The 18,519-nt window shown below is 47.2% G+C and overlaps 3 protein-coding genes across 5 annotated transcripts in view; all 3 read right to left on the bottom strand.

Annotated features, from left to right (window-relative positions):
- LOC107318420 (uncharacterized) overlaps positions 1-1,781 on the bottom strand; it is a 53,019-nt gene extending 51,238 nt beyond the window's left edge. For both annotated transcript variants that reach the window (XM_085513711.1, XM_085513707.1), the window contains exon 1: positions 1,442-1,781. The gene's annotated coding sequence lies outside the window, so the exon portion shown is untranslated. The remainder of the gene's footprint in view (positions 1-1,441) is intronic.
- A 999-nt stretch (positions 1,782-2,780) lies between these two features.
- Positions 2,781-6,910, bottom strand: STRIT1 (small transmembrane regulator of ion transport 1). The gene is made up of 3 exons (XM_085513712.1): positions 6,753-6,910; positions 2,978-3,077; positions 2,781-2,888 (listed from the first exon to the last, which is right to left on the bottom strand). The coding sequence occupies exons 1-2, from the start codon at positions 6,763-6,765 to the stop codon at positions 2,983-2,985; spliced, it is 108 nt and encodes a 35-aa protein (XP_085369838.1). The 5' UTR covers positions 6,766-6,910; the 3' UTR covers positions 2,781-2,888; positions 2,978-2,982.
- Positions 6,911-7,119: 209 nt separating this feature from the next.
- The window catches only part of PLCH1 (phospholipase C eta 1), a 77,308-nt gene continuing 65,908 nt past the window's right edge, over positions 7,120-18,519 (bottom strand). The window contains exons 24-25 of one of the 2 annotated variants that reach the window (XM_085513702.1): positions 7,831-7,907; positions 7,120-7,214 (exon numbers count right to left, since the gene is read on the bottom strand). In XM_085513702.1, the coding sequence (XP_085369828.1) occupies positions 7,840-7,907 (68 nt within the window). In that variant the 3' untranslated portion in view covers positions 7,120-7,214; positions 7,831-7,839. Of the gene's footprint in view, positions 7,215-7,700; positions 7,908-18,519 lie in introns of those variants that run through there. The other variant, XM_085513701.1, reaches the window with a different exon arrangement.

Genomic DNA, 18,519 nt, shown 5'->3' with positions numbered 1-18,519 from the left:
CCCACCTGATTGCCTCACATCCACCCCAAGTCTTGTGTCCCAGTGATGATACACCAGTACAATACTGAATGAGAGCCAACTCAGTATCTGTCCCCATCTCTATCACAGCAGATACACAATACAGCATCCACTCCTGTCTTACTACATACAAGCATTGCTATATATTCATATGAAAAAAACCTGTACAATTAGGTTTCTGTAGGATCCCAGAAGTCAGAATCCAGCCCAGAGTAGAGGCTCGACATGGGACAGACCGTCCTGCACAGGGTACCTTTGGGGTAGGTACACAGCACTTCACAAACCTGTTAGCCAATTATACTCTTCAATCAGCATATTGTAGATATTCCAACACTGCATTAGGCAGAGCACCAGAACATCAGGTAGGCCAGTGGAACATCAGAACTGACACAGACAGCGTGAGTTGGTATTGTAAGAGAAACCAATGCAGGAGCAGAAGGCAGATGCACCCCCAGTGCTGAGACATCCCACACTAGCTGCAGTTTCTTAAGGACTGGGCCGCATGCCCACGAGTGCTGCGTGCCTGCAGCCCAGCTCGGAGGTGATGAAGTGCAGCAAAGTCGTTAATCAGCATGATGAGCCATGGTGACCCAGGCTAAATGGATGGCAGAGAGCACAACTCAAACCACTGCTAGGGAAGAGCTGTGACAGTGAGGACTCCAGCTGCAGCTGCCCCGAGTGAACCACTTCTGTAATACATCCTCAACCAGACGCAACCACAGAACACTGCAGGCTCAGCACAACGCTTCTACCTGTTTAAAACAACACTTCCTGCTCCACTGAGGACAACTTTGGAGCTGGGCTCAGAGAACCAGCCTGCTTCTGGATGCCCAATGCTCCCATCTCAGCTGCCCCCAGGAGGTGACCTCACCCCAACACTGAGCTGCTCCCATAACATCCTCCTGTTGCTCCCACCCACAGGAAGGCGTGGAGCGCTAGGAGCTACAATTTGATCATTAAATCAATAAGCTCAAAGCATGCCCTACTAGGAAAGCTGCTGTTTGCCCCTTTGACATGACCTCCGTGCCTGGAGGCACAACCAGGTCTAACAACCAGCACTGACACCACACAGCACGCAGCAGCAAAGCACCACCTCACCACATTGCACAAACGAGGTCTGCACAAAAAGCAACAAAACACAAAAATGCTGTTCTCACACAGCAGCCAACCTTCTCTGCAGCTCCATGTAAAACAAGTGCTTTAAAATACAGACATCATTATCCCACGTGCCACTGACCGCAGTGAGGGATGCAGGCACAGCCACACACGGCCAGACCTGCATTTCAACCACAGCACAACCATCCCTGGGGTTGCACAGCAGGTGCTTGCAGCCAACACACCCAGAGCTGGAAAGCACCGCGGGAGGCAGCAGCCAGCCGCATTCAGCAGAGATAAAACCAGCGTTCTGCCATACAGCTCCTACCTGTGTCCATGTCCGTACTGCAGGCTGAGCTCCAGCGAAGCCCTGGTTGCCCCATGCTGGGCTGGGATCGGTGGGGCACTGCCACACCAGGAACCGGGGCACAACCCCCACCCGTGCCCCTCACCCTTCCAGAAGGTTCCCGTCCCACCCGCTCACAGGTGGGACCCGCCCCCGCCCCCTGCAGAGGAAGCACCGCTATTGCCCAGCCGAGGCTGTGCTGCATGGTGGGGTCCGGAGGGGCTGCACTGGCTGCTCTGCACCGTGCTCAGTGCACCTCTTGTTATGTTTTGCTCTACCATCGCTCTGAGAGCAGCAGTTGCAGCTCATTCTATCATGGTTTAATCTGTAGGGAAAAAAAAATGCAGCAAAGAAACTGGGAACAAGTTAAGGATACAAAGGGAGCGAGTGTGGGAGTAGCTGTGTCTTTCCGAGTCAGCTCCTTCCGCTCTCAGCCACAGCTGAACTCTGCTGTTTATAATTTAGCTCTGTACGTTTCAATTTGAAACACTCGATGCCAATAGGCACCCAAAAAAGCTGCCGGGGCACCTGACTGTGTCAGTACTGCGTGTTCTCACCAATACACTGGCTGCACGGCTGGCATACCTGGTGAGGAATGACTTCTTAGGCCACAGAGATGAGCAGGGGGCTGCAGCACCTCCACTACAAGGATGGGCTGAGGGAGCTGGGCTTGTTCAGCATGGAGAAGAGGAGGCTGCGGGGTGACCTCATTGCAGCCTGCCAGGACTGGAAGGGAGCCTACAGACAGGAGGGGAGTCAACTCTTGGAAAGGGGGGATAACAGCAGGACAAGGGGAAATGGATTGGAGTTGAGGGAGGGAAGATTGAGGTTGGATGTCAGGGGAAGTTCTTATGAGAGTGGTGAGGTGCTGGAACAGCTGCCCAGAGAGGCTGTGGATGCCCCGTCCACCCCTGGAGGTGTTCAAGGCCAGGTTGGGTGGGGCCCTGGGCAGCCTGGGCTGGTATGAAATGAGGAGGTTGGTGGCCCTGCCTGTGGTGGGGGATTGGAGCTTGGTGATCCTTGAGGCCCCTTCCAATCCATTCTATCACTCTGTGTGATTCTTTGCTGTGAAGGTCACAGAACACTGGCACAGGATGCCCACGTGTGCTGGAATCTCCTCTGGAGATATTCAGAATCCCCCCTGGGGGCTTTCCTGCTGCAGGGAACCTGTGTGATGGGGGGAGCTCCAGGGGTCCCTTCCAACCCCTAACTGTAGGACAGGCTGCTCAGGGGAAGAGATGTGCTCTTTGTTTTATCTGCTTACAAGTGGAAGAATGGGCTCATGAGACTTATTGTGGACAAAAAGGGTGTACACAGTGTCTATGGTGTTGATATTAAAAATAATTAATTTAAAACATATTTTAGTTATTAGACATCCCAATCTAACTTTCAAGTTCTTCTGATCAGCATTATCATAAATTCTTCTGTCCTGTAAAAGAAGGAAAATTATGTTGAAAAAGGTAGCAACGCACACCAAAGAGTGCATGGATGGCATTTGATCCCATGTAAGTCACTTACTTCTGTCAGGAGAAGACGATGTAAACCATCAGTGCACAACCCACTATCCAGCCAACTGCAAGCAGGATGGGTACCACGAGGCGTGAAAGTGGGAGCTGGGCTGAAAGAGGAATGAGGGTCTTTTTCAGAGAGGGCACGTTACATTGATTGAGAATTCACTGCACGAAGTACAACAACACAGCTATCATCACAAAACAAAGAAGATACCTGTGAGCTTGGGCCACGTCTGCAATTGCTATTTTTGGCATGGAGTCACCATGTCTTGGCAGGCCTGCTACATACACATAGCAAAACCCAAAACCATTTCCACACTCTGGTCTCTGCAATCAGATAGATGCGAGGCTTAACGCTTCCAAAAGAAGCAGAGACAGAAGTACAGCTCTGTCCTTGGTTTCCATGGGTCGTCCAGAGAAGAACATCTGGACTGGACAGAGAGCAGACTCAGGTTGAATAGCCTGGATGTACGTGTACCTGTACAGCACATCCTAGAAGTCTCCTGAGCTTGGCTACTGCAAATTCAAAATGCAGCAATTATATAATATAATTAAATATATAATAATATATTTTTATATACAATAAATATATATAGTACTGTACCTGTTTAATTTAAGATTAACGTGCCTGGAGCCACAGTGAGGGGATACTGAGTGAGTTCCCACCCAGAGGGGTGCTTGCCCAGGGCTGTGAGACTAAAGGGACCCAGCTTAGTGCTCTGTGTACAGTGCCTGGCTTTGCCCTCTTCTCTCTCCCATCCTGCAGTGAGACAAGGTATTCACTGCAAGGGTTTCCCTCAGCTTAAAGTAAGAAAATAACACAGAAGCTTCCACCTGTCTGCCTTAGGCCATGAAAATCTGATGTCTTGCCTGTTCTGTCCACTAAGGATTAAAGCAGGTTAATAAATAGCTCGGAGGCAGATTGAGGTGGTGGTTCTCCAGGAAGCACACAGAAAGCAGGAACAGCCCTTATAAACATGTACCTGGACAGCACCAGTATCAAAGACCCTCCTAGCAGTTTGTAGCAAGTAGCAGAAGCTTGCCATTAATTACCACAACCTTAGAGACTGCATGAGTTAACAACATACTGCAGAATGCAGAAATACAACATTCTGCAGTTAAAAGATCCCCAGGTTTTTGAAGGGATTAATAAATAATGTAGAACTCTCCACAACACCTTGCACATTCGACATCCAGTAGACAGACTTTGGAGGGATGCTGAATAATTTAAGGCTTTCCACATTGCTCTTAAAAAGCGCCACCCCACACAACCACAGCTCGCCATGGTATTCCATGGTTTATCTACCAAGAGGGAAGGAGTATATAGGTAGAAAATCTGTGTATGCTGCCATTAAAACAAGACATAAAAATAGCAACCATGCAGCACGAGGGTACAATCTTGCTGTGCAACGGGGTGTCCTTTTGCCACAGAGGAATCCTTGCCTGTTTCCTTTAAAGAGTGTTTGACTCTATGTAAAGGGGAAGGTCCTTCTGTTGGGAATCATTGCTCTTTGCTGTTTTTCCTCCTAAAGATCCTGTTACAGATAAAGATCTGGACCATACTGGAGCACATGGAAGGATTTTGACAGAGCCCTGCTTGGCTGCCAGTATATCTGCTGGATATGGTGTTTTGTTATGTGATATCCACTTTAAATGCAGAAAGGTAAGAGCAGCGAGCCAGCACTGATGGGTCAGCAGGAATGCTGGGCCCAGCATTTGTCATGGGCAGCAAGCAGCTGGCTCTGAGGGATAGAGTTTCACAGGAGCCATTAAAAGTACTTGTGTTTCATAGCTTAAGAGCAGATATGACCATGAGATCATTTGCTCTGATCCGCTGCGTGTCATGGGACAGATACTAGAGGTTAGAGTAAAACAACTGTGTGAAGACTGTTTTATGCCACATGCAGGGGATGCTGAAGCACGGAGCAGAGCACATGCATAAGGCTGGATACTCGGCTGTGTGAGACATCCAGCAGGTACCCAACCTGTTTGCAAGGCAATGCTCAGAAGGTGACAAACTCCTTCAAGGCCACAGAAGAAGTTGACAGCCTGCAAGTTTGGAAAACTATCCCTAGCCTAAATCTGACAGGCATGCATCACCCTACCCACAGAGCAGGCTGGGCACACCAACAGCTGCAAAGGCAGCATCTGCACTGCCCCGTGTTCATGCTGAGCTCAGGTGAGGGGCAGTGGGACAGCAGCAGGGGAGCAGCGCTCCTAAGGATCTGCGGTTTGGAAAGAAATCTTTACTGACCCCTGCAGGTAATCAGCTACAGTCCTAAAATGTGAGGATTCATTATAATTACTCTTCTAATGAATGCAAATGAGAACAGGATACCGAGGTAAATATAGGCTGTTGAGGAGCAACTATGAGCATTGTTCAAAAACTGGCCAAGTAAAGCAAGCCCAGCTGCTGGGCCAGAGCCCACTGAAACCAGAAGGACAAGTCTGGATGGTAGCAAGAATAAAGGAATCTTACTCTATACGTACCCATGTACGTAAGCTGGCAATCTAGATATGAATTACTTTCTTTTCCCCCCACTGCAGTATTTTTTTTTTTCTACTTCAGACATGAGTTTATCTCAGAATGGAGCAGACAGGTGTCCCTCCACCTCTCCACATCAGTCACTCACTGCCTGCATCCCGGCTGCCAGCCCCAACAAGCCAGTTTTTCTGAATTCCATGCATGCAGCCAGGAGAGTGATGTGCTCTGAAACCCAGTTTAAAGCAGATTGGACGCAGACAGGCTTTTGTGCTGATAGCATTTACCAGCTTCATACTAGAAAATCACACGAACCTGGCACCCAGTCCTTCTGTCTGGCTCCCCTATGTGCCAACCCACGCCCCAGTGATGCCCACAGTACCAGGCTCCCGTTGCTGCCCCAGGCTGTGGTCGGCTCCAGCCTGGCTCTGTGTCACACCTTTGGCTGCTTCACTTTCTTTTCTTAAGCACAGACATCATGATTCTACCAGTGCTACACCTGCAGCAGTGCTAATACACAGTGGAATGTCAGTGGAATGTCCATGGACACCAGTTAAAACTAGGACTAAGAAATGCCATTAGTACCCAGCAGTACCCGAGTTCAGCAGCATTTCAGAGTACTTTTAGATACCGATGGTAACTGTGCCATACACAGGAGGCACAACATTTTAAAAGCTACCGGTGTACTTCTGAAGGTGGATAAGTTCCTCTTACAAGTTGCAGCATTGCTGAGTAACTGTGTGCACAGCTGACACTGCACATAAGCGTACAGCTTTGTCACCATGCAGCCTCTGATGGTGAGCTAAACAGAAAGTGACAGTGACTACAAAATGCATTCCTCAAAACAGCCTTTTCTCACCTTCAGCGGAATTGTGCTCGTAGCAAACAGTACATTACCAGCGTCTCACTTTGCTCTGCCTTTGGGCTTTGCAGAGTTAAAATCTAAATTGCTTTGTGTTCACCCAGCATTGCGCTCAGACTGCAGCTATGCAATATATCTAAATCACTGTCAAACGTAACTCAATTTCCATGGTTCAGTTTAATTACATTCATCAACTTAAAATCACAACTACAAAAACAGAAGAAAATAAAACGGGTAGAATTCAGAGGCAGGAAGAACTCAAGTTACTTTAAACTCACCGCTGCTAACAGAACTAAGAAAGCTCAGATCTTACCAGCACCATGTCACTGAACAACAATTTGTTCTACATGAAGGGCTGAGCATTCTCACGCTGTGCTGTTCATGTTTATGACTTAAGACTACACGGCTACACTGACTTTTAATCATGCACCACCTTACCTGGTTCTGCCATTCCTCCCTCTGCTGGCTTTATGGACAAGTGTTAAGGTTTGTCTCTGCAGTTGTTCCTGTGCACCCTGGGATGCTTTAAATAGAGCAAGATTTGGAACATGCCGCAGCTGCTTTGCTCATTGGTGCCAGTTTTTTGGCTATATGCTTGCAAATGTTTAGAAAGGCAGGAGTTCAAGGGATTGAAGCTCACCTCGCCCCGCTCCTGCAACCTTACACCTGTTTTCAAAGAAAGCTGAACAAAGAGGGATCCTTATTTGGAGAAAGAGCGAGACGGGGGCAAGGGCAGCTTATGGTCTCTTAACAGCTAGCAAATACTGCATGATAAATTTGTGCCATGTTTATAGCACATATTTACTGTATTCACCCCAAAAGATCACAACATACAGACATACACTCCCATTTCCTTCTATAGGTAGCAGGCAAGAGTTACAAGGGAGGGATGATTTCATCCTAAAGAAAGCACAAATTGGTTAACCAAAAATCATTGCAATCTGCAGTCTCTAATTCAGAAGTGAAAAACATGGAGACAAGAGCCAGATCTCTACCAAAAGGGTGAACTGCACATCATCAGCTTTCCCACCCATAAGGAGAGCTCCACACAACAACCACTTGGAGCGACCCCAGCTACAGTTTCTGAGCAATAAGAACTCTACTCAAAGCTTGTTGGGAGAACCAAGAATGTGCAGAACAGCCAACAGAACCTGCATGGTGCATCACAAGTCTACAGGAAGCCCCAAAGCCTTTCTTCAGGCAGGGGAGGACATTTATCTGACTTATAGCAGCTTGGTGCATCATCCCACTCCAGAGCTGTGTGCAGATAGGAATGAAACTGGGACTCTTCCTGAGTGCTTCTGAAGGGAAAAGAACCCAAATTGCTCAAAAGCCATTCCACAGAGCGGGTGCACACGGCATCTAATCTGGACATCTGCAGAACTCAGAAGAGTTCATTACGACCCTTGGGAAGATAAGGGAGGGCTCAGAAACACAGTATGCATTTCTTCTAAAAGACATTATCCCTTACATGTGTGCTCACTAATTAAATACATACAAATTCAGTTCCTATTACCTTCTGGCTTCAGTTATTTCTTCTTTTACAGTGGCTGCAACGATCACATCTCCCTTGGAGCTCCTGTTTCAGGCAGCCTGCAGAAAGGGAATTAAACCAAAGTTTGAGCCTAGATCCCAAGGTGGATAAAATAGTGACTCTAGGTCAGCGTGATCAGACCTATCCTAGAGCTGGATCATAACCCACGTATTTAACATTGAGATGCCTAGAGCTGTGGTCAGCGGGCACGGACACACCTCTGCCACAGAAGGGGCTGATCCTGAGCACAGCAGCTGCTCTCCAGGGATCCCTTTTCAGTTCACTGCCCACCCCAAGTCCCATGGCCACAGAGGCAGAGCAGAAGGCTGTGGGTGCACGTCCAGTGCTACATCTACCAAACCAGCTGGAGAGATAGCCTTCAAAGTGCCCGCAGGAAAGGTAACTAAAGGTCTGTTTATGCAAAACTGGAAACCGTGGCCCCCAGGCTACATCTGCCTCACATGCATCTATGAAATATTTTCATTTCGGATGAACAAAAGAATGGATAGCAGTGGGATACTTTAAATACAATTATTTGTACTGTGGTAATCAGTATCTTAGAAACGATGTAACATACACAGAGTGACAGAGCAGCATTCAACTCTGGCAAAACTTCTTTAAGACAGTTGTTTTACATCAGTGATGAATTCAGCTTTGTATAGATTGGTTTTGTTGCTTACTATAAACAGTTCTCATTTCTTGTTCCTCTGCATTTGGCATGAATTCCAGGATGACGAGTTTGCACTGGGCAGCTGAAGCCCAGCTACCTGAGGACTTGGGCTTCTTCACCAGCTGCTGCAATGGACCCCCTGACCAACCTGCTCCTCAGCCACCCTGTGAACTCCATCCCTTGGGCTCCGTGTTCCTCTGTCAATTAGACACCCCACAACTTGTACTCTCTGAGGCATTACTTCCAGGTCTGCAGATCCAACAAACACGGGGCTTCTCTGTCCTCTCAGTCCCACCAGGTCCACACCAGTCTCTGCAGACTGCATTTCTCCATCAGCTTTGGCATCACCTTAAAACCAGCAGAACTTTGGGGAGCCACTGCTTTCTAGGGTTTCCAGTGGGCATTTGCTGGCTTGAGACACCCCTTGCCCCATGGGTAGTGCACAGGAAGGGCTCCAGAAGCCCCACAGAGGATCCCATTCCTCTTCCCAACAAAACTCAACAAAAGCTTTCTGCTCATTTCTAAAGTTTAAGCAAATTTTGCATTAATATCCCCACTGAAACAGCACATTTCCCAAGTACTGAACTTTTAGGTACTGAAGATCCCAGAAGGTCCCACTGCCGCCAATCCCCTGCATTCTCCAGCAGGACAGCTCTCCTGGAAAGAGACTCCCCCTTCCCCAGACACCACATAAGAGTCGCTTCTCTACCTGCTGGCCAAGGTGGGTATATTCCTACCATAAACCTTAGGGCTATGTAACATTTTATGGCACAATGCACAATTTGCTGTTTTGTGTCATTCTGAGACACAGAATAGAAAGTGAGCTTTACACTCCTAGCCGAGCTCTGCAGCAGAACAATGGACTTTTTGGGATACAAGCCAATTCGTTGTAAAAAGAAATATGACTCCATTCCCTGTGTCGTGTTTTATTAAATACAAAAAGCTCTGATGCAATAACTTCATTGGCTGCATAGCTGTTCCCGTAAAAATGCTATCTGTTTTTGGTTCTGCTAATTATATATATACATCTGATCTAATGGAAATAATTTCTACCAGGAGCCATGTATTCCTAACAAGACAATCTGACCTTCACAGATTGGGATCTTTCCAGGCTTTGTTGCCTTAAGCAAGGACAGAGTGTCATTGCTGTTTGCAACGGTTTTGATAACTACTACCCAAATTTAGCTGAAAGCACAGTAAGTCTTCTCTGCAAATCTGAAGCATGAGGTTAAGGATATGAAAGTTGTAAGCACAGAAAAATGTAGTATGACAACATGGACATGATTTTAAACATTCACATCTTCCGTTTGGAAGGGAGGAACGAGCTGTAGACATGATTCTACAATAGATCTCAGTCCAACAGCCAAACAACACCGGGTGCCAGTTCGAAGTGTACGAAAGCAGGAGAGAACGCAGTGCTTAAGGAAAAGCTCAGGAGGATTATTGGTGGCAAATAAGCACCTTCTTCTTTGCCAGCTGAACAAATTTCTTCAACTCGATTTGCGTTTCACATTATATTACACATTAATCTGTATATGTTTTGTTTTCCTCTGTGCTTGAGCTGCAAGAATAAAATCCTCACTGCACATCTCTGGAGCTGGGTGGTTGACAGCAATGGGGTGAGACACCAGTTGTGTCCCATTGGAGCAGCCCTCTGGCTGCACTTCCTGACTCCGGTACCATTCACTGCTCCATGCTAGGAATGCTCTTTAAATATTCTAAATGCTTCCAGTGCTCTAAGTGAATTGGGGCCAAAATGAGGAGGAGGAACCAAATAAGCCAATGAGGCTGTAAGTCCTTCCAGAAAGGAAAACCAAATTAAGGGCAAAAGGAGTTCTGATTTCTCTTTTGCAGATCCATCTGGGCTTTGCCAAATGAAAGAAAATAAAAAGTGAGGCTGTTGCTGGAGCCCCGGGCTGGCTGCAGGTCCTGCATGCAGCTCAGACCCATTTGTTCCCAGCAGAGCTGCCGTGCTGCTGGCTGTGGGGTGCAGCGAGAGCCCCGGGCCGGCTGTTCAGCCGTTGATGAGCCAAAGCTTTGGCAAAGGGTTTGCAGGAACAAAGTCCCTAGCAGTGCCCAGGTGTCCCCACCTCATGTTACAAAGTGCGTTGTTTTGCTGATTGCTATCTTTTGGCTATTCCTGCACTTACACAGGGGAACCATGTGAGCCATGGCCAAGCTGCTTAACTGCAGCAGCAGGAGAGCAGGGAAGGGCTGGGAGTGCTGCTGGCACCCAAAGCACAGAGGGGACCTCTGTCTGCATGTGGTCACGTGAAGGAAAGGGCAACCATAGGCAGCAGCCAACCCAGGAGAAACAGCGAGAAGAATTGAGCCAGAACTATAAGGAATGTGTTTGTATGACTCTTTAATAGAGACCTTCCAGTGGGCCACAAGACCTATGGACACACTGCCACAGCATGCTGCAGGAAATCAGCTCTCCTGTAGCAGCACTGGGTGCAGTTGAGCAGCTGTGACGCAGCATCACTGCATCCCACCATGCTGCTCCCTGCCCAGCTCTGCAGGGCTGCAGGCAATGCCCTCCGCTCTGCAGTCCCTCCCTCAGTGCTGCTCCCTCAGACTCGGCCAGCAGCAATCACACATCACCTCAGTAAGAGGCAGACCCTTCCCCTTTTGTACTGTGCACAGAACTTCTCCATAGCACAGCCCCTCAAGGAGGGCCAGGAATACAACAGAGAAAGCAAACACAGCCTGCTTAGGAACAGATGTGTTTCCTTGTGCTACCTCTGCTGAGTTTGGGTGATTTAATGTCTGATGTTTTAGAAGTAACAGCCAGAACACCTCGTTAAAATTTGGCCGCTTTGCAACAAGAATTGGCAATATTTTTCCTTTACACAACTAATACATTTAGAGTACATTCTCATCTTTGCCCCTTCACCCAGCAGCTGGATTACCAAGTATTAGAGTGTCAAAGAGAAGGTTCGTTAGCCTTGCTTCCAACACCAGAAAGGCTCCGTGCAGCATTCAGGAGGCGGCCAAAGACATGCCTAAGGTTGTACAAATCCTGCATGACTTGTGTAAATAACTGCACGGCCCACTGCTTTGCATTGCAGTAGAGACACAACTCATCTTCACAAACAGTGCTCCAAGAAATAAAATCTTTATGGCTTCGTAATAGTGGCACTAAATCTTAAAGTCATTTCTTCTTTTGAGGTTTTTTTTCCTTGAACAAACAAAACAAACGCAGGTGATTTCCTATATAAATCACCACCACTTTTATATACCTTGACTCGCTTTATTGCTTTGCCCCGCTCCCTTGTGACCCGCAGAGTAACAGCTGTGAGATCAGATTGCCGCAAGCCCAGGACAGCTGTACCAGTTGGAGCTGTGTCCATGAGATGCATTTTCTCCTGAGTTGCACCAATCTCAACATTTGAGAGCTCCCTTAAAGTCACCAGATTGCTTCCACTCGTATCTACATCATCAACACAACGACAGGGTGTTTGCTGATCTGATAAAGACCTAAAAAATCCAGTTTACTTAACTTTAAAATATTGAATTCCACACACTCCTTCCTGGGGCTCAGGGTACACCTGGGGCACACAGCTGAATGCTGACATCTGATAGGAGAGCTGGAAGGTGGAAAGCTGGAGGTGCTCCAGCTTGGAGAAATGACATTGTCAGTGCAAACATTTACATGCAGAACATCACTTCTGCATTCACTTCCCACTGGTCTCTAAAATTAATGGCTGCAGAGGATTTGGGTTTGTCTTTGTACAGTTTCGCTTCAATGGCTGCAGAGTGACTGGTAAATACCTTTCCAACCGGCCCGGGGATAATTGCTGGGAATAAATCTGCCTGACACAAGCTATAAAAGCCATCTCAGCTGGGTTTCTAGTGCCTAGTGGCAGCACAGCAGAAGACAGGCTGTGCTGCAAGCAGACCCTGGGCTTAGCACTGCTGGGGCTCAGCAGCACCAGGGCCTGGTGCCACCAGGGGCAGCTGCACTGGGCTGCCAGGGCCAGGATGTGGTCTGAGGCCAATGCCATGTGTGGCCCTGGGGGTTGAGCCGAGCAACATGCTGGGCAATAAACAGCCCCCAGGTACAGCTGGGGCATCCAGAGCTGCACCTCAGGTCTCCAACAGCCCATACAGACCTCTCCAATGGTTGCTCAGGAAGGAGAACCAACCCTGAACACACCATCAATTGCTGGGAAATATCAGCTTTGACACTGGAGAATGTATTTTGAGGTTTATACATTAGCGCAACCTGTGGTGTGGCTGTTAAGGTAACAGATGAGGTTAAACTATGAGGTAAATGCCAATTTAAAGGCACCTAATGCGTCACTCGGATTTGCATTGAATTGAACGTTTTCCACGCTGCTGAGGCCAAGTTAAAATTCCAGTTCCACCATGCTGCATTCCTCACGTGATTTTCTGTTACCACAAAACCCATGAAGCTCACAACCCTTCTCATCCTACCTCCCTCCATCCAGCTGCATGCCCTGCTCAATGCAAGCAGCTGAGGGGGCAGCAGGGGTGCTGACATGGGGGGACACCCAGACACAAGCTGAACGAATCTGCTGAACATTAAGTGACATTCTTGGCCATTCCTTCATTCTAACTCCATAAAAACACAGGACTGAATTGCTGAGCAGTGATGCATGTTCCGGTTCTGGGTTCAGGTCTGAATTTCCTGATTGAAAACAACTCACCGAACTGATTCAGCATTCAGAACTGACCACTGGATGATTTCAGCTCACGTGCTGTGCAAACTCACACAGGCTGAAAGCATTCCCATTTGGTCCTGTTGGGCCCTTTGAAAGAACATGAGATTGTGCCAGCAAGGAATACAATGACAAAACACAAACTGCCACGAGGAGAAAACAAATATTCATTAACATCTCATGAAAACCTTGCCAAAATGTTGCATTTATCTCTAATTTAAATAATTCATTTCCTGAGTTGGTCATTCCAATTAACCATAAACTCTGGATAAAGCCAGAGCAAGATGATTTCAATGCCTTCTTCTGAATAAAACAAAGGATTTCCTCGGAAACTTCAATTCTCCATTTCCCCGTGTATTAGAAAACCACAGAGCAGTTCAGCATCAGCCAACCCAGGAATTTGTGCCCTAAAGCCACACACCCTAAACTGCACCTTCCCCAGCTGAAATCCCTATGAATACCTTGCTCATATTCCTACAGATGAAGGTTCCCTTTTCCTAAAAACTGGGAAAAGTGAGTCTGCACAAGGTGGCTGCTCCTGGATGGGGGCAAAATTCAAGACAAGAAGAAAACAACTTCTGATAAAAGGAAAACATATTGAAATCAGTAAGGACTTTACCAGCTGCAAAACAGCTGGAAGGAAACAGCATTTAGGAGCTGCAGAGAGCCCTACACTGCAAAGCTACATTTCTGTATCCGTGTGGCTGTGGTGCGGGGCTTGGCACTGCTCTCCTGGAGGAGCTGCCTTGGCATTCTGATGTGTTTTGAAGACAACCTGCTAAGGATATTCATTCTCTTCCTTCTCTTCCATGCAACTGGTGCACACACCTGCCTGGATTCTACACCGCTGCAGAAACAGCTGCCTCCACTTGTTGTTCATCTACTTGTGGGAGCACACGGGATGCATCTTTGTTCCACACCTTTTCTGTAACTCACATTTTCCTGATTCAATGAATCCTCCGTGATGGGGAATATACATAGTTTAAAAATTACCTGAATAAATTGCTTATTAATTCAAGAAGGTTTGACAAGACTTAAAAAAGAATTAAAATATTCCAAAGCTTCATCCAACCAGAAATACATTTCTCAACAAATACTTGTCCATCACTAATTTCATGTGCAGGGTGACCCAAAGAAAGCCCCATCAGCAAGAACAAAAGCAGCTTCTCCACACTAGGCATGCAGACAGCAAAGCCCTGGAAGCAAAGGCATCGAGCAGAAGCACAGCTCCCACACTTGTGCTGGAACTCCCTCTCGTGACAGTCAGTGCAATTTCACCTTTTTTGCACCACGCCGCAAAGACCTTAAGGGTACACACATATAGCAACAGCAGCTTTTTGGTTTGTTTTGTGTCCTAAAAGCCTGAATGTGATGTACTTACGCTTCTCTTGGGAAATACGGATTTAGCACTGGGGGGGTTTGAAAAGGCTGAGTATTTCCCCACAGGGGAGCCCTGCCCCATCTGAAGGAATCCCCCTGCAATAACAGGGCACCAAGCACAGCACTGGGACCCACAGACCTCAGCCCATGATGCTGGTGTGCATGAACCAATGGGGCTGAGCACGGGCAGCTGTGCTGCTGCTCAGATCACTTCAGTTACCTGGAGCACTGCTGGCAAACATGAACCAGCTCTGGTGTCTGACCAGAATTCCTCCTCCATCACAACTCTCATTTCTTTAGGCTCTTTACTGAGAACATCTCTTACCATGGACACGGTTCCCTTTCCTCCTCTTCTGTTCTTTCCCTTCTGGTACCTCAGAAGCCAGTTCTGTTACTGAACCACACAAAAAGAAGCTCAACACAGCCTAGGCAGCCTCTGCCTTCCCCTCATGCACAGCAGTTCCATTTGACCCTTGCAGTGGGTTCAGGCTGCTACACAAATGCAGCTGCACACAGCTGCCTCTCCTCTCGCTTTGTCCCCAGGGCACACCATGTTTGGGCCATGCACTTGTGGCTGTTGGGGAGAGACTGACCTGCTGGTTTCACTGCACATCACACGGTTTCTCGGGTCCCAGCACACAGCCTGCTGCCCTGCCTGCAGCCAGAGGGCCGCCCGCCAGCCCAGCTGTGCAGAGTGCCTGAGGAAATAGATTTGAATGGTAAACATTAATAGGGACTCACATCTGCGATGTCATAATAAAAATACACACTCTTTAAATTGGACAAATACAATTTTACCCCTCATTTTTGGACACAAAGCCTCTCCCAGCAAATGCCCGCTCCCTCCATCCCTCACGCTGCAAGCACACTTTTATCACTCCATAAACAACTGAGGAACAGTTCCTTTTACATTCTCTCAGCAATGCTTCATAGTCACAGACATCGGAAATTGATTTTAAATGATCACCACAAGAGGGAAGACCCCAATTTAATCAGTGCAGATCTCTGGTAACAACTACCAACCCTGGGAAAATTTTGATGCTCCACATTTCTGCTCACTGGTTCTTATGGAGCAGAAGATAAATGAGGGGCCTCGTGGATTCCCCTTGAAGAAAGGAGATGTTCCATCGAGGATGCCACAATGGGAACATTGCTGCATGGACCTCACCAGACAACGCAGATGGGTTTATAAAATCCTCATCCAAACCATAAAGGTCAATGCCATTTTTGTAAGGTCTCATGTACACAGAGGAATTCAACCTCCAGTTAATCTGGTTTAAGTTAATTGCTGCAGATCCTCAGTTCAGTTCTCAGATTCAATGCTGCTCAGGCCACAACGTGCAGCAGAGGGCCCTGTGCCAGCACTGCATAGCACTGCTGAGAGCTCCTGCAGCCCACATCCCTCCCAGCAAGCTGGGAGGACCAGCTCTCCCCACTCACCCTGCAGTGTCCACCACTGGCTCCGGAGCACAGCAAAGCATCCTATGGGCATCCTACCAGCACAGCTCCAAACGCATGAAAGCAAATCTTCCCATCACAGAAACAGCTTCATCTTTAAACACTGCACCTGGAAGTGCATTTTAAAATTTAGCTTCAAATGACATTAAAACATTTCTGGTATTGCAGTTATCCCTTATTTAAAAGGCTTATGAAATTCTATCCCCTTCTCTTTGTATAAGCCAATTCAAGTTATGTAACGTATGTGGATTTGCTTTGACCCAATTCCAGATGACAATACATTATTAAGCCAAGGCCGTATAATTGCAATTTGGTGGAAAACAGGTCAGGATCTTACTACACGTCAAAGCTCTCAAACTGCCCCGAATATTTCAAATTCAAAAGGCTCATAGAAAACAGCCCTCGTGTCAAAGTGACCTTACTGTGTCACCTTGCTCATCAGTTTATACTGGCTGCATATTTTATCGGTTCAACACCCAAGTGGATTGCTCAGCTTGTTGTGACAAATGGTGGCACAAAGTGGGGATAGGGCTGCAGCTACAGGAGAGCGGTGAACACAGATGCCTTTTCACTCTCTACCAACATCTCCTTGGATACCCAAAAGTGTGCAGGAAGTCAGACTGCTGATTTCCCACACTGACCAATAACAAGTCTTCAAGAAACCCATTAAATCTATTGATTTCCAGTCCTGCCCTTTTCAATGTATGATACCAATGCCGCCCATGAACTGCCCTGATGGGCTCCTTGCTTGGGCAGGCCTTGTTTGTCTCATGCTGTCACATTCCTCAGCTACTTCCTGGTCTATATTAATCTTCCCAATATTATTTTTCTAGCTGCAATTAGTGCTGTTACCCAATATGCTGTTAAAGGTTGTTTCCAAGTTCATTAACACATATTAGTCATTGAAATCAATCAGCAGTCTGGCATTTCCTTTTTACTCTTTTGGGGAAAACACCACCACAGTGACATCGACATTCAAGAAACAAAACAGATTTTAAGTTTCAGGGCCATCTTTCATCAAACAATGTATCTCAAAGCCAAAGCTACCAAGGCTTCGTGTGCACCAGTTTCCAAAGCCAGATGAATACTGAGTGAGCTGAAAACTCACAGTGCTGTAGCACTGCAGGGCACTGACATCATTTCCAAATTACTCTTTTTTTCTTCTATTTTTTTTGCCAACTGTTCCTACACAAAGTCATCCATATTCGTTGTATTCATTATTTTTGTCTCCAGATAGCTGAAAACTCAAAGCATCACAAATTAATGGAGTTTCAGAGGCAAACTAATTTCCCCCAGAGCATCCCACAAGCAGCTTTGCATATATCTCTACAACAACAAATCAATACAACTTCACACCCCACAAGCCAGGTGCTGAAAACAATATTCCTACAGCTGACTCAGACTTGCACCTTTTGGGTTTTTTCCTGCACCATCCAAGGACTGTCCGTAGAATCTATGGCAGAATGCTGCAACTTGGATGAATGGTCCCTTCCAACCCAAGCCATTCAATTGCATATTCCCCATCCCCAGAGGTGTTCAAAGCCAGGTTGGATGGAGCCCTGGGCAGCATGCTTTAGTATTAGATATGGAGACTGGTGGCCCTGCATGCAGCAGGGTGTTGAAGCTTCGTGATCCTCGAGCTCCCTTCAACCCAGGCTGTTCTGTTATTCCATGAATCCCTAAGTGAGGGCCGTGCCCATGCAGGCTCTGCAGCAGCAGACTGCCCAGCACTGCTTTCTCAGCAGGGCTCAGCACTGTGGGGTGCTCTCACTACAGCAGCATTGGATTGCTGCAAGCTGGATGATGCCGACATTTCCATCCCTGCCCAAGAGCTCACAGATTCAGACACGTATGACAGATGTTTTCCACCATCTCAGCCATTTCCTCAGTCACTGCTATTTCCAGGTACAGATCCTGCTGCCTTCGTGTCAGACTCGTGTGCTGGTCTGAAACAGCAGCTGCCACACACCCTGATTTTGTTGGCACGTACCTTTCATACTGCGATCCCTGGCAGTTGGAGAATGGCTTCTGAGAGCTGGCTTTTGTTTTCAAATGCAGATTCCTTGGTGCTTACCACAATGAATTTTAATGTTTCTGAAGCAGAATATTCTGCATGGGCTCCTTTGTACCCTTTTCCAAGTTTTCAGAGATCTGGAAGGTTTGAAATGGAGCCAAGAGACAGAGAAACATCTGAGCTAGTTTCAGCCATACCTAGAGAGCTTCTGCTTTGCTTTATGTGAAACTCACAGTCACCACAGCTATAAAAAAAACAAAAACAACAAAACCTCACAGTGATGAAGCATTACCTTAAACACTCCTATCTAAAATGAAGGTGTTGTTAGAGGCTGTTTGCTTCCTTCAGCTGCCTCCAACTGCAGCTGGCAGCTCAACTTCACGTATCCCCAGCACCATCGGTGAGCACTCAGCACACAGGAACGTTACCATCCCACCTCCAGTTACCAACTGGGATCAGGCAGC

Source organism: Coturnix japonica, chromosome 12 (assembly GCF_054131305.1).
Source record: "Coturnix japonica strain WE chromosome 12, WE-NBRP24, whole genome shotgun sequence".
NCBI classification, from domain to species: Eukaryota; Metazoa; Chordata; class Aves; order Galliformes; family Phasianidae; genus Coturnix; species Coturnix japonica.
Note: the sequence above shows the minus strand (reverse complement) of the source record. Positions and strands in the feature narration are given on the sequence as shown.